Source organism: Chlorocebus sabaeus, chromosome 25 (genome assembly GCF_047675955.1).
Source record: "Chlorocebus sabaeus isolate Y175 chromosome 25, mChlSab1.0.hap1, whole genome shotgun sequence".
In the NCBI taxonomy this organism is placed as follows: Eukaryota; Metazoa; Chordata; class Mammalia; order Primates; family Cercopithecidae; genus Chlorocebus; species Chlorocebus sabaeus.
In genome coordinates this window covers 45,006,002-45,021,012 of record NC_132928.1, presented here as the reverse complement: position 1 = coordinate 45,021,012, position 15,011 = coordinate 45,006,002, and the positions used below count along the sequence as shown (strand labels likewise).

Genomic DNA, 15,011 nt, shown 5'->3' with positions numbered 1-15,011 from the left:
ATTCAGCCAATAACAAACAAACAAAAAATCAAACATAAAACATAATGGGTATACTCTTGGTTAAGTTATTATTCAAACTCTATATAAAGAGAAGCTCAAAAAAATTTATATTTCAACTTATCTGGATAAATCAATTGCTAGGTATACCTAGTGCCTGAACAGTGTCCAATCAACAGATTCCAGGCATTTCTAAACAAACACCCCCTTAACAACAAACGAACAACAAATGTGAAACGTAGGTGAGACATGGGGATCTGATCACTGTTAATGTTGTCCTCAGTACTGCCATTTATCTTACTTTGTAGAGTGCCACTTGAGACATTTTCACGTGCTATTAGCCTAGCAGTACCCCTCCATCCCCTCCCAAACTTGTAATTATCTCTATCACTTGTACTTTTGTAGGATTAGCTAGTTTTAGGTAGTTCTGCACAATAAACAAGAATGAAAAGTATCTCCTGCCCCCTTATACTGCCTGTATCCCTATCTACAGAACTAAAATTGAAAATTGATACTAAGAATGACTGACTCACAATGAAGCAGTCCTTAATAACAAAGATTTAATTACATTAATTACACTAAGATAAAGTATAATTTTACAAATATTTGCAATAAGAGTCAACAGTGAAAAATATTTTCTGGTCAGTTGCGTTAATTACTACAATCAACTAATCAATATTTATTGCTTATTTACCTACCATGTGGGGGATATTATGACAATATACAAAGGAATAGATCCTTGTCCTCAAGGAGCTTAAAATACAGACAGAGCAAATAAGACAGATACATAAACAGAGAAAATAACTAACAATGGAAAGTCATAAATCAAGTGCCAAACAAATGGAAGTCACAAGTGCTAAAGTGTGAATTTCATAAAAGGAAATAATGCTGAATTGGGAGTAGTTGAGAGCTAAGAATGACAAGTCCAAGAGTAGTCATAAGAAAGCAAAAGCAAAATAGAGAAGCATAAACATTTGTGTATCCCACTTTCAGTACCCTTTCCCTTAAAATGGAAATACTTTGAATCATTAACGTTTTAGTACAATAATACTTAAGATGTTTGTATACTGAACTGTATCGCAAGATGATTGCTATAAAATTTGTAAAAGGACTATTTATTAACACAACTATCTATAGTACCTGCTCATTTCAATCTTGTATCCTTCCTGAAGATAAGTGGTATTAAACACCTTCTTTTTGGTGGGGGATGGAGTCTCGCGTCGCCAGGCTGGAGTGCAGTGGCATGACCTCGGCTCACTGCAACCTCCACCTCCCGGGTTCAAGTGATTATCCTGCCTCAGCCTCCTGAGTAGCTGGGATTACGGGCACACACCACTACATCCAGTTAATTTTTGTATTTTTAGGAGAGATGGGGTTTCACCATGTTAGCCAGGATAGTCTCAATCTCTTGACCTTGTGATCTGCCCGACTTGGCCTCCCAAAGTGCTGGGATTTCAGGTGTGAGCCACCGCACCCAGCCAGTATTAGAGAACTTTTAAATGCAGAACCAAGATACATTTCAGTATCCAAGGGGCACTACCATTTCCACAAATCAGGAAAGAAGGGTTCAGGGTGTTTTTTGCTTATGGGATCCTCTGGTAATCTAGAGGCTGGTAGATAGGTTCCTGTCCTCCTGACTAGGACTCAAATGACTGGGTTTAGAGATAGCACTGGTGTAGTATCTATTACTGCAGAAATTAGTAACAAGGAGCTTATTGTCCTGCTTTCTTGAGAGGTTTAAGACAAAAAGAGATGAAAGCAGGAATAAAATAAAGCATGAAGCAATCTAGAACCTGGTTCCTCCTAATTCTGTGTTCCTGAGAGTCACAAGGCAATTTTTAAAAGGACACCTTTTTATTAAAAGAAAAAGCATAAATTACCTACACTAAACTTGTTTACACTGTCTTTTTGCTACACTAGAAAATCCTTAAAATATGTATAAATCATAACAGAATTCTTATTAACCTTATATTTTATGAATATAATAATCTACTCAACGTTCGTAATGAAGTCTTATCTGAAAAGCTGGCAGGTTGCTTTTAATTAACTTTGAGGAAATGGCATTACAAAGTGTGTACTAGCTCTAAAGGTTATGAGTTTAAAAAATGACCACTAACTCTTACAATAACATTTCTGCACAGTACATTCATCTGAGTTAAAACCATTAATGCAAATACTATCAATTACAGATGCTTATCTAAGAGAGACTGATTACACAAATTTTCATGGGCCAAAGCATACTAAGCATGTATAAGAAAGGATGGTACAGTAGTTATTTTTCTTCTATTGTCCTATTATAAAAAATCATTTTTAAAATTTTCTTGACACTTCAGAGGATAAGAAAATAATGTAAGTTTCTTTGTTTTACCATAATGCTCATAGTATCTTCTGTTTCTCATGTTATGGTAAAAGTAAAGAAATGCTAGATTCCTCAAAATCTAACACCTCCATTTATAATAAAAACTAAAAGTATTTACTAAAAGTAAACTGAATTAAATAAATGTTTATATATTGTTTAAAAAAATTTTGGTTTTAATGTTAATATGCTAAGAAAAATATGATCAACAAATTTAACTGTACTAATAAGCAAAGAAATCCATATTAAAATATAATTCAATTTTTTCTCATTAAGTTGGCAAAATAATAATATACAGTGTTAGTAACAGTAAAATGACACATGTACTTTTACAACACTGTGAAGTAAAAAAGTAGAATCTTTCTGGAAAGCAACTGGGCAATAAGTACCTGATGTCTTAAAAAGCATTCCCTACTCTGTGACTTATTACTTCTTCTACGAGTAATTTATCCTAAGGAAGAAATAAAAACTGTGTAAAAAGGTGTGTATAAGAATGTCTACAGAGGCCGGGCATGATGGCTCACATCTGTGAGTCCAGTACTTCGGGAGGCCAAGGTGGGAGTATCTCTTAAGCCCAGGAGTCTGAGACTAGCCTGGGCAACATAATGAGAACCCCATCTCTACAAAAAGTTTGTTTAAAAGTCAGCCGAGCATGGTGGCATGTGCCTGTAGTCCCAGCTACTCAGGAGGCTGAGGCAGGAGGATCACTTGAGCCCAGGAGCTGGAGGCTGCAGTGAGCTACTATCACACCACTGTACTCCAGCCTGGGTGATAGAGGGACACCATTTCAAACAAACAAAATGAATGTTCACTGGAAAGCTTTTTAAAATATCAAACTAGAAATTTAAATAAGAAGACATTTCATTCTAGTCTGTTTAATTTTTTAAAAGTGCTAGTCACAACTCACTAAATTGATAAAGCATTGCCCTATATCATGCTATATCTCCAGTCAAGGATGACTTCTTGATGGAGGAAATGAGCCTTATTTGATTTGACTTATATTGGTAGAGAAGTTATGCCAGGTGACAGAGATGGTAAGCCTAAAGGCATGGAATGAAAAAAAAAAAAAAAAACTTAGAGACTCTGGGGACACTATAGATTGCTGTAGCTGAAATAGAACAATGATTTCACCAGGATATGGAAATATGAGAGAATGTCAGAAAGTCTACTGCCAAATTATAAAACATTCTGAAAGTTAACGGACACTCAATACAATACAAAGAGCCATACAATTTTTGAAGATAAATTGACAAAAATTAGATTTTAGTGATACTGGTTTTTCAAGTGCTCTGAAGCATAAACCAAGAGAGAAAAGAGTAAGACAGGTATAAGAAAAGAAAAAAAACTGACAGAGTTTGGTAATGGCTGAGGTGTCTGTCTTGGACAAGAGGGAAAGAGTAATTGTATTAATAAAGAATGAGAAATAAATCAGAAGAAAAAGCTCTTTCCCTCTTCAATGACTTCTTTCCCTGTGCTTTAAAGGGGAAAAACCAATAAAAATCCTTCAACTGACTTTATTGTCAACTCTCCTTTAACTACCAACACCGAAGAAATCTTAAAATGAGTGGTTCATTCCTATTTACTTTCACCTACTTTGAATCCTTTCCTCTTTATTCACTACAACTTCATGGCTCTGTTTGCACCCAATTCTCAAGTTTTCTAGAACATTTCCTCCTTTCAAAGTTCCCTTCTTTGGATTTTATAATACTGTACACTACACTACACTACATTACAGTTCTCCTCTTAAATCTCTGTGTACTTTACCTTCTACTGGCTGTCCTTCCTCCTCATGCCCTCCCTCTGTCCTGTGAGTTCTCTCTCTAATCTCTCATTTGGACAGTTAACACCTACACACTAACGGCTTCAATTATATCTTCTACACAAATAATTCTGTGCCCAAGTTCTGGTCTAGCATCTGTTCTTCCTTCTGCAGCACAATCTAATCTGTAATGTAATGGCACATTAAAGCTTAAATTATACATACACACAATGGAATACTATTTGGCCATGAAAAAGAATGAGATCCTGTCATTTACAACAACATGGATGGAAGTGGAGGACACTATGTTAAATGAAATAAGCCAGGCAGCCGGGCGCGGTGGCTCACGTCTGTAATCCCAGCACTTTGGGAGGCTGAGGCAGGTGGATTACAAGGTCAGGAGATCAAGACCATCCTGGCTAACATGGTGAAACCCCATCTCTACTAAAAATACAAAAAAATTAGCTGGGCATGGTGGCGGGCACCTGTAGTCCCAGCTACTCAGGAGGCTGAGGTAGGAGAATGGCGTGAACCCGGGAGGTGGAGGTTGCAGTGAACCGAGATTGCGCCACTGCACTCCGGCCTAGGTGACAGTGCAAGACTCCATCTCAAAAAAAAAAAAAAAAAAGAAATAAGCTAGGCACAGAAAGACAAATTTTGAATGTTCTCACTCATTTGTGGGAGCTAAAAATTGAAACAACTGATCTCATGGAGGTAGAGAGTAGAACAATGGTTATGAGAGGCTGGGAAGGGTAGTTGGTGGGGATGGGGAATAGGGGATGGTTAATGGGTACAGAAACAGGTCAGACAGAATAAGATATAGTATTTAATAGCACAACAGAACAACTACAGTCAACAGAAATGTATCATATATTTTAAAACAACTAAAATAGTATAATTGGAATGTTTGTAACACAAAGAAATGATAAATGCTTGAGGTAATGGCCACCTCATTTACCCTTATGTGTTTATTATGCATTGTATGATTGTATCAAAATATCTCATGTACCCCATTAATATATACCTACTATGTACCCATAGAAATTAGAAATAAAACCTTTTAAAGCTTAATCTAATTATCACATCACTTAGAAGTGTAATCAGTTAATTGAAATGAAAATATAAATTTGTTATATAGCTTTGAAGCATTTTTTTTCAGCCTCAAGCAGGTGAACAACAATGGCTCTGATCACAAAACTTCATTTTGTAAAACAGCAAAGAAAGTACATAAAGACTCGGCCGGGCACGGTGGCTCACGCCTGTAATCCCAGCACTTTGGGAGGCCGAGGCGGGCGGATCACAAGGTCAGGAGATCGAGACCATGGTGAAACCCCGTCTCTACTAAAAAATAGAAAAAAATTAGCCGGGCGCAGTGGCGGGCGCCTGTAGTCCCAGCTACTCGGGAGGCTGAGGTAGGAGAATGGCGTGAACCCGGGAGGCGGAGCTTGCAGTGAGCCGAGATTGCGCCACTGCACTCCAGCCTGGGCGACAGAGCGAGACTCCGTCTCAAAAAAAAAAAAAAAAAAAAAAGGAAAGTACATAAAGACTCATATTTTTCAGAAGTACTTACTCTTGGATAAGGAAGGCCACTGGTAGTGTTGAAAGCCGGTAAAAGTTTGTAACCTAACTGCTTTGCCATTTGGAGAAGTTCATCATTGTACCACTGCATATATTCACCTTTTCCTTTCAGCATGATTGCCAGGGAGTGCCCACCTAAAAGACCCCTAGAATCACAGAAATGAAACATTATCCATATCTTATAGACAATTAAAAGTTACCATATAAACAGGTAAATTGTGTACTTTGTTACACAATTTAACATATTTAAAGAAAAACAAAACTTATTTAAACATTATTTACTTAACATTGCTCATTTTATGGCAAACCATTACAATTACAGAATCAATATTTTTTTAAAAAATTAGATATTCTATCCTGTTGTGTTTTGTGTTCTTAAATAGATTAAATTTTCTTAAAGAAAATCCTAGATATTACATTTAACAAATCTAACAAATATTTTAACAAATTTTTAATTTAAAAATTTAGTTGTATCACCATAAAGTCTTTAACTTAGAATATTATTTAAAACATAAAAATCTCTCACTCTAGATTAATAAACTATGTACAATTTCTTGTATTTAATTGAAGAGTAGACTCACTTTGACAAAAAGAAAGGAGTTACAATAACAAACATTTAATCAAAACTATAAAAATTAAATAAAGTTGAAACTTGAACTAATAAATCCTGTAATTTCATCTTTTTAAAAAAATGTCCTGGCCAGGCACAGTGGCTCACGCCTGTAATCCCAGCACTTTGGGAGGCCGAAGCAGGTGGATCATGAGGTCAGGAGATCGAGACCATCCTGGCCAACATGGTGAAACCCCGTCTCTACTAAAAATATAAAAATTAGCTGGGCGTGGTGGCAGGTGCCTGCAATACCAGCTACTCGGGAGGCTGAGGCAGGAGAATCACTTGAACCAGGGAGTCGGAGGTTGCAGTGAGCCGAGATCGCGCCACTGCACTCCAGACTGGCAACACAGCGAGAGTCTGTCTTCTCAAAAAAAAAAAAAAAAAAAAAGTCCCAAGAGCATTTCAAACTGTTTGTTCAGAGGTAATCTTATAAATTCAGTTTCATATGGCTTACCTGAAGAGGTGCTTGGCTATTTTTAACAAACTACATAAGCTGGTGAAAAACCTGTGATGTAGCTGACTAATGTTCAACCTATATTCCCTTTTTAACAACATACAGATACTACCTTTGAGTCTAGAGACATCTGTGAGTGATTAAATACAAGCCTCTGTGTTTCATAATGTTTCAACTTACATCTTTTAAACACAAGAAACTTCTTGCATGATTACCATCAAGAAATAAACAATATATCCTAAACTTTTCTGATATTAAAATTATAGACTGGACATGGTGGCCCATGCCTGTAACCCCAGCATTTTGGGAGGCCGAGGCGGGCAGATCACTTAAAGTCAGGGGTTCGAGACCAGCCTGGCCATCACAGTGAAACCCTGTCTCTACTAAAAATACAAAAATTAGCTGGGCTTGGTGGTGTGCACCTGTATGTAGTCCCAGCTATTCAGGAGGCTTAGACAGGAGAATTGCTTGAACCCGGGAGGCGGAGGCTGCAGTGAACCAAGACTGTCATTGCACTCCAGCCTGGGTGTCAGAGCAAGACTCTGTCTCAAAAAATATATATAAATAAAAATAAAACAAAATTATATCTTTAGTGTCTTTCATACTTACCCAAGAACTCTGATGTTTGTTTCAAAGACTGATACGACTACATCGTTATCTAAATTAACATCTCTTAAAACTTTTCTCACTGCATCTTCGAATTCTTTAGTTTTATTTAATACCTAGGAGAAGAAAATTATGAAATAAAGTTCTTTTCTACCAAGTCAAGGAGAAACATTCTTAGAATGAGCTATTAAAAGTCAGTCTACTTTAAAACTCTAAGAAGTGACATACACAAATAATATTTCTAAGTATATTATAAAAATGTAATAATATCTAAAACTGAAAAAAATGAAGTATCTAATTATATAGCATCTTTATACACTTCTTTGCATACACTGAAATATTATGAGGACTTTGAAGCTACCATCATCAGACCTGTTAACTGGATTCTTAATGACCCAGGATACATGAGGTGAGCTCCAGTAGAATTTGGCTTCTAAGTCAAAACAAAATTAAAAACCATCCTATTCATCAGATACATTCTAAAAGTTGCTTTTATTCTCAGAAGAAAGCACTTTCTTCAAAGCATGTTCAATTGGTCCTAAACTATGTATCCCCTGCTAGCTTCACTCCATGGATGCTCCGTTCACTAAGGAGGCTATACAATGTTGTGGTCATGCCCTGATTTGAATTCTGGTTGTTTCACTCACTATCTTTGCGATCCCAGGCAACTTACTTCCATTTCTGAGCTTGTTCCTTCATCTATAAAAAGAGGAAATACCTACTCTTATAGGGTTGTTTTCTTAAATTAGATAATGTATGTAAAATGATTTTAGTAGTGTGTCTGACTTAAGTGCTTTAAAATAATTACAACTATTAACCATGCAGATCTAGAATCCTGACTAAACTAAGAACTTTGTGGATTCTTGCAATGAGCAACAAAAGAGGCCCCTGTCATCACATAGGCTGCTATGATTTTTCAGTCTAAATTAACGCTGCACATGAGATGTTACCTAGAGACTAGGTGCGTTAAAAGTAGTTTTCTTTTACTTAACTGTTTAATCTTTCCTTGTTTGATAATAATTTGTTGTGCTTTTTCACTTGATTTGATACTTTCAGTAAAAATTCGAATGTATAAAACATTCCATAAAAGTATCTCCCTAAATTCAGTAAAAGTAAAATTTAGGGTAAGTCCTGACTAAAACATAATATGAAACCTGATTTTAAACTGACTGCTCTCCCTTCTCAATCTCAGTAAGTCCCCATCAAGTCAGCAGCAATAAATGCAGGCGCATAGAGTGCATCTATCACTTATGGAATGAGACATAACTGTTCCACTATCCCCACCCTCCACACACATATACATTTTAGTATCACTTTGTTAATCTAATTCTTCTCCCTAGGTTTATCTCCTGGGAATTCTCCCCTCTTGAACTCTCCTAGCTTGTAATCAGACTCTTCCATGTGTTTTCTTTAAGGCCTGAACTACCTCTCTAACTAAAAAGTAACTTTTCCCCCTTCTCTCCAAAATCAAAACAAAGAAGAATATTAGTCCCAGTGACATTTGTTTTAAGGTAGAATAAAGTAGAAAGAGAGTTCTCTTTGTCCACAATTAGCTAAAAAATTCATTTTTACAGTTCTACTACTTAATGAGTTTCTTAAGCTCCTAGCTGATAACAAAGGATAACCTCAGGTCTGATCCTTTCCCCCATTATCTTTGTTTCAATTTTTTTTTTTTAACAGATTTCATGGTAATGTTGAATTTAAAGGTAAGCTTAGCTTAAAATGTTAGTGCTTGACTCCATTACAATCAACAGAAACTAGATGGCTGGAATTATGAACAGTTTTAAAGATTAAACTATGACAACAGTAATTCTACTTCACCGATTATGGTTATGACCAAAATGAAAACACTAGGGTTGTGTGTACTGTTACAAGTGACACATCCCATTAATATTTTCAAATTACTAAATCACAAAATGAAAACATAATCACAAAGTAAAAGCAACGTAAATTAGAAATATTAATACTTGTATTGACAAAATGTACAAGATAGCATTCCTTCTAAATGTAGAAAAAACTTTCAAAGTCCTTTAATTTCTTCTAATTCTTCTGTTTAAACTAAAAAGAAAATGTTTAAGATAGCTATAAAAACTCAAAATGAACTTTTACATTTCAAAATGATGATGACATATAGTAAGTTTCTTTCTATTCCCACTTGAAAAGACTGAAATTTAAAGATTCTATGAAGTATCATTTTTTAAATATTTATAAGATTTTATCAAACTTTCTTCTTGACTCCTCTTGAAGACAGTTTCAACAAACGTGGCTATTTATCTGACTCAGAACCAAAGAGCAGAAATAAATAGTATCTCAGAGTTAACAGAAACCAATATCCATTCTAGTCCCTTCTGAGGTAAAAACAGGGGCCCAGAGAAGTTAAACAATTTGGCCAAGGTCATAAATAAAAATATTATGTGATCACTTCTTGTTACTTCCTGCCACAAGAAGACAGAACTCAGGTCACACCACAGCTGCATAATACAAAGGTGGTCTGCTGAACACCATCAGGCAGTTTACTAGCAATGCAGACTCTTGGGTTCCATGTTGGATCCACCGGACCAGAATCTGCATATTAGCAAGATTCCTTAGGCAGCTTGTAGTACACTGAAGTTTACAAAGCACTGCATCATTGTACTGTGCTTTAAAAAAATTAGCATATGTCAGAATCACCTAGAAGCTTGTTTAAAAACAGATGGCTAGGTCTCACTCTCAATGTTTCTGCTTCAGTATTTCTGGGATAAGACTGGAGAATCTGTATTTCCAACAAGTTCCCAGGAAATGCTGATGCTGCTGGACTAGGGACCCTATTTGGAGGAGAGCCAATGCCAAAATACATAAATGGTATAAACTGAAGGATATATCATTTATAAGAACTAATGGCTGCCAGATGGATTTGTAAACACAGGAAAGTTATATAGCCTGGAACGACTTTTTCTACCCCCACTTTTTTTTTTGAGAAAGGGTCTTGCTCTGTTGCCCAGGCTGTAGTACAGTGGTGCAATCATGGCTCACTGTGGCCTCAACCTCTTGGGCTCAAGCAGTCCCTCCACTTCAGCCTCCCAAGTAGCTGGGACCACAGGTGCACACCCCTACATTTGGCTCTCCTTCATTTCTGATAATATTTTTTAAAACACACATGATATCTAATGTTCATATTCATGAAAATCAACTAAGCACTGTCAGAGAAATGATGGGGGAACCTGCTATAGATAAAGCCAAGATTACAGAACGAGAAACAAATTTAAATGCACCTATGATTTTTTCCAGCACACAGCTCTGCTCTTCATTTCCTCCCCAATAACAAAATAGACCTAATGTGCATAAGCCAGCTATAGTTACGAATAAGTAACACCACTTAGATTTTCCCAAAGTGGTCATCTGCCTTCCAGGATATTTTGTATATATATTTGTATATATATTTTCTCTTCCCCTATTATATGTGGAAAACCGTAGACCAATAAACCAAAAGCAAGGTACACAGTATTTTCTCCTTCTCATAGTTACTGTAATATAGTTTGCATATTCCATTAATCTCTGAAAAATGAAGTTGTGACTTTCAAACCCTGACTAGCTAAAAAGATCTAAACCACCGTGATTTTTCTTAACCATAACTGCATTTTTGAACGAAAGAGCTTTTGAAGGGATGCCCAGCCCCACTCCAAAACAACTGAATCAGAATAACTTAGGAGGGGCTATTTTTTTTAAATCACAAGTGATCCTCCTGAGCTGCTTTTAGAGTTGAGAATTTTTGCTCTAAAAAAAAGAAAAAACACTCCAGTGAAAGAAGAAGGCAGAAACAACATTGAGAAGAAAAGCCTAGTTCCAAAAAATTTCTGACAACCCAAAGGTTTTTTGTTTTGTTTTTTAAAGATTAATCACCACTTGGGACTTGGGACATTAACTGGAAGTTGGGAATTATGCCTTAAGGAAAATTCTCACAAAAGCCTACTTTTATACCATAATGATCTAAGAGTTAAAAACCAAAAAGATACTGTATTTAGAAATCATGACACCTGTAACTCAATCTTTCCCCTCTGTCATCACAAATGATCCTGAACCAGAAATAAACTTCTGTACTGTATGATGTTGAAAAGGAGTACCAAGAAGTGATCAGCTGGTGCTAAAAATCACTGCTGAGAAAAATTAATTTTTTGCTTATGAACCCAGCACATACAGATTCTAATTTAACAATTTTAGTATCATCGTGGCATGTCATTTTGGAACAACATCAATGGTATTTTCTAAAGTTACTTTTTTCCAATAGCTTCAACCTCCTTGTCCAAAGGGAGGAAAAAAGGACCTTCCTAATTAAGGTGCCATTACATAAACTGACATTCCCGTAAATTATTTGGGTATCTCCATTATATTACATAATTCCATTTGACATCATCAACTCAACAGTGTAAAAGATTTATTTAGAAACAAAGATTAGAACATCTTTAATTCTGAAGGCTCCTATTTCATACTTACTGTGTTATGATCACATTCATAATACTTAAGTGTGCACATCATGAAATTAATAAAATAAATCCAAGAGTCAAACCTACCACAAGAGTGTCCAAAGAATCAATCAGTGTCAGAGAAAATCTAAGAAACAAGTGTAACAAGATATAAAACGTTAGAATTCTAAATAGTTTATGAATGTACAAGTAGACTTATCTACATTCTATTGACTGGTAGTTTCTATAAATTAGTACTTCCATGTATCTATAGTACAATGTAACCTACAAAGCTCTGAAAAAAACTGAAAAGCCTTAATATTTATGTTCAATGAATCTATGCATCTTCAAGACGCATAGAAACATTCACTAGCTCTGAAAACAAATGAAAATATTAAAACATCAACAGTCTGATGTGCTAATGACTTTATAAATATTTTTAAAGTTACATATATTTTAAGTTATATGCAGCTTAATAACTAACTTTTCTCTGATCCAAGATGTAAACTGATTAATCTTTTAAAAATGATAACAGAAGGGAATAAAGAAGCATAATGTAATACATAAAACAGTCTTTAAAATTTAGCCAATCCCTAGAAATATTATACATAAACTGCCTCTAAAAATGCCATGCCCTGTGTTAACTAATACTCACTTTCCCAAGGCATCATCGACGTCACCGCGACTTGGCTCTTGGCCTCTAACTCGACCTCTACAGGTTAAAGGCATGAGTTCATCAGCAGGGTAAGCATGTTCCTGCAAGGAAAGCTTTAGTAAGTCACTAAGGAAAATAAGAGAAAGCACACATCAATTTGAGAACATAACTTCTTCACAGTTAAAAAATAAAATAAGTTAGTCAAAAGTTGTACTAAATTTACACCTTGTGGAATCTTTTCAAAAATCTTTACTTAGAAATGTAATACATGCTTGGAAAAAAGTCAAACAATACCAAAAAAATTTCTTTAAAAAACTGATAATCTGCTTCCCCTCCCCTCCCCAATCTCACTTCCTAGAGGTAACTACTGGTAAGACTGGCATTTATCCTTCCAGATTTATCCCAAATACATACACATACATTATTCTAAAATTTTATTTACGAACAGGTGTTCATGCCATACGCACCTATTGCTCTAAAATTTGTTTACTTAAATCATGGAGTTTTCTTCCCATGTTATTAGAATGTTACAGATGTACTCTATTCTAACAACTACAAACTGATAACATTAGCTAATAGTTAATGAGTACTTATATTCTAAGCACCATTCTATCTATATATTTTAGTTAATTTAATTGTCACAATGCTCTGAAGTAGATTCAATTATCTCCAATTCATGGATGAGAAAACTGAGGCCCAGAGAAGTTAAGTAAGCCTAGAGCATACATCCAGTAAATGATCCAGAATTCAAAGCCAGGTGCCCTGACTCCAGAGTCTATCCCCTTAGCAGTGCCCACTCCTCAAAGTATCCCTTTATCGATGAACATGGAGGTTGATTTCAATTTTTCACTATATAAACAGTGCTGCAATAAACACCTATGTGCATGTATCTTTTGAACATATGCCAGTATTTCTATGTATTAGATACCTAAAAATAGACCCATTACGGTCAAAGGTATGTATAACTAATTTTTGGTAAACGCTACAAATTGAGGACACCAATCTACACTCAATTACATTCTCACTAACATAGGAGATGATCAATGGTTCACATTTTGCCATTTATCTCCTAGGTAAAAGATGGCATCTAAAGTTTCATTGCTAATAAAGATAAACATCTTTTTGTATTATCCATTGCTATTTCTTTTTTGAAATGTCTATCTTTTGCCCATCTTTCTACTGGTTGCTTTTTCTGGCCAAAAGAGACTCTCATACATTATATTTGTTACATACAGTAAATATTTTTCTCTTTTGTTTGGCTTTTGACTTTATCTTGCTTTTACCTTACGGTTTCTGGCTTTCAAGCATGCTTTAAAAGGATATCCTGAGCCTCTGAAAACAGCACTCTTATAATTTTTTTTGTATTGATATTTACTCCATCTGGAATCTATTTTCATTTATAATATGAAATAGAAATGTGATTGTATTTGCTCCCCCAAAATAGATAATTTTCTAAATACTACTTTTAAAACCATCCATCCTTTCCCCAACGGCTTGAAATACTGGGTTCACTAGTTCTAACCTTTTCACAAACACGTTTCTGTAGTATTTATTCATTCTACAGACCTATTTGCCTATTCTTACTCCAAAACCATTATCATTAAAATAATTAAAATTAAAATCAATAATTTAAATAATGATAAAAATTAAAATTAAATTTTAATTATCATTAAAATCAATAAACCATTATTTTAATTTATTATATGAAAATTATTTTATTAAGTTTACCCTTCTGGAGAACTTTGAAATTTCCTTAAATTCTACTGAAATTTTAATTGGAAGAGCCAAATTTGGGGACAATTGGTATCTTTACCAATTGAGTCTTCCTTTCTCAGAATACAGTAGGTCACTGTATTAATTCAGGTATTCTTTTATGAATTCAGTTTCATCCTATAGGTTGTGCATATTTCTTAATATTATTAATAGGTACTTTATAGTTTACATTACTGGGATTTTTGTTAAAGAATGACCATGACAGATCATTTCTGGTGTAGATGGTAATGAAGTACATGGAAGAATCTTCCTTCCCTACCACTACAAACACAATGAAATGCTAAATCAATGTTATAAATTATTTTTTAATACACAGTTGAGCTTAAGAAATTTTCAAGTACCAAAATTAAATGGTGGAGTATAGAAGATAAAGCTGAACTGACCACAACACGGGTATTAGGGATAAAGACAGATTTTAGTGGGAGTTACGTTAATGCCCAAAGAGCACAGGAGTTGATGCTGGTGGTCACGAGCCAGAGCTAGCCTTTTTTTTTTTTTTTTTGAGACAGAGTCTCGCTCTGTCGCAGGGGTTGGAGTGCAGTGGCCGGATCTCAGCTCACTGCAAGCTTCGCCTCCAGGGTTTACGCCATTCTCCTGCCTCAGCCTCCCAAGTAGCTGGGACTACAGGCGCCCGCCACCTCGCCCGGCTAGTTTTTTTAGAGACGAATTTCACCGTGTTAGCCAGGATGGTCTCGATCTCCTGACCTCGTGATCCGCCCGTCTCGGCCTCCCAAAGTGCTAGGATTACAGGCTTGAGCCACCGCGCCCGGCCAGAGCTAGG

The 15,011-nt window shown here is 35.6% G+C and overlaps 1 protein-coding gene across 8 annotated transcripts in view; it reads right to left on the bottom strand.

Annotated features, from left to right (window-relative positions):
• EDEM3 (ER degradation enhancing alpha-mannosidase like protein 3) overlaps nt 1-15,011 on the bottom strand; it is a 68,433-nt gene that overhangs the window by 38,406 nt on the left and 15,016 nt on the right. For all 8 annotated transcript variants that reach the window (XM_037985821.2, XM_037985822.2, XM_007989190.3 and 5 more), the window contains 4 exons: nt 12,458-12,558; nt 11,911-11,950; nt 7,367-7,479; nt 5,683-5,836 (listed from right to left, as the gene is read on the bottom strand). In XM_037985821.2, the coding sequence (XP_037841749.1) occupies nt 5,683-5,836; nt 7,367-7,479; nt 11,911-11,950; nt 12,458-12,558 (408 nt within the window). The remainder of the gene's footprint in view (nt 1-5,682; nt 5,837-7,366; nt 7,480-11,910; nt 11,951-12,457; nt 12,559-15,011) is intronic.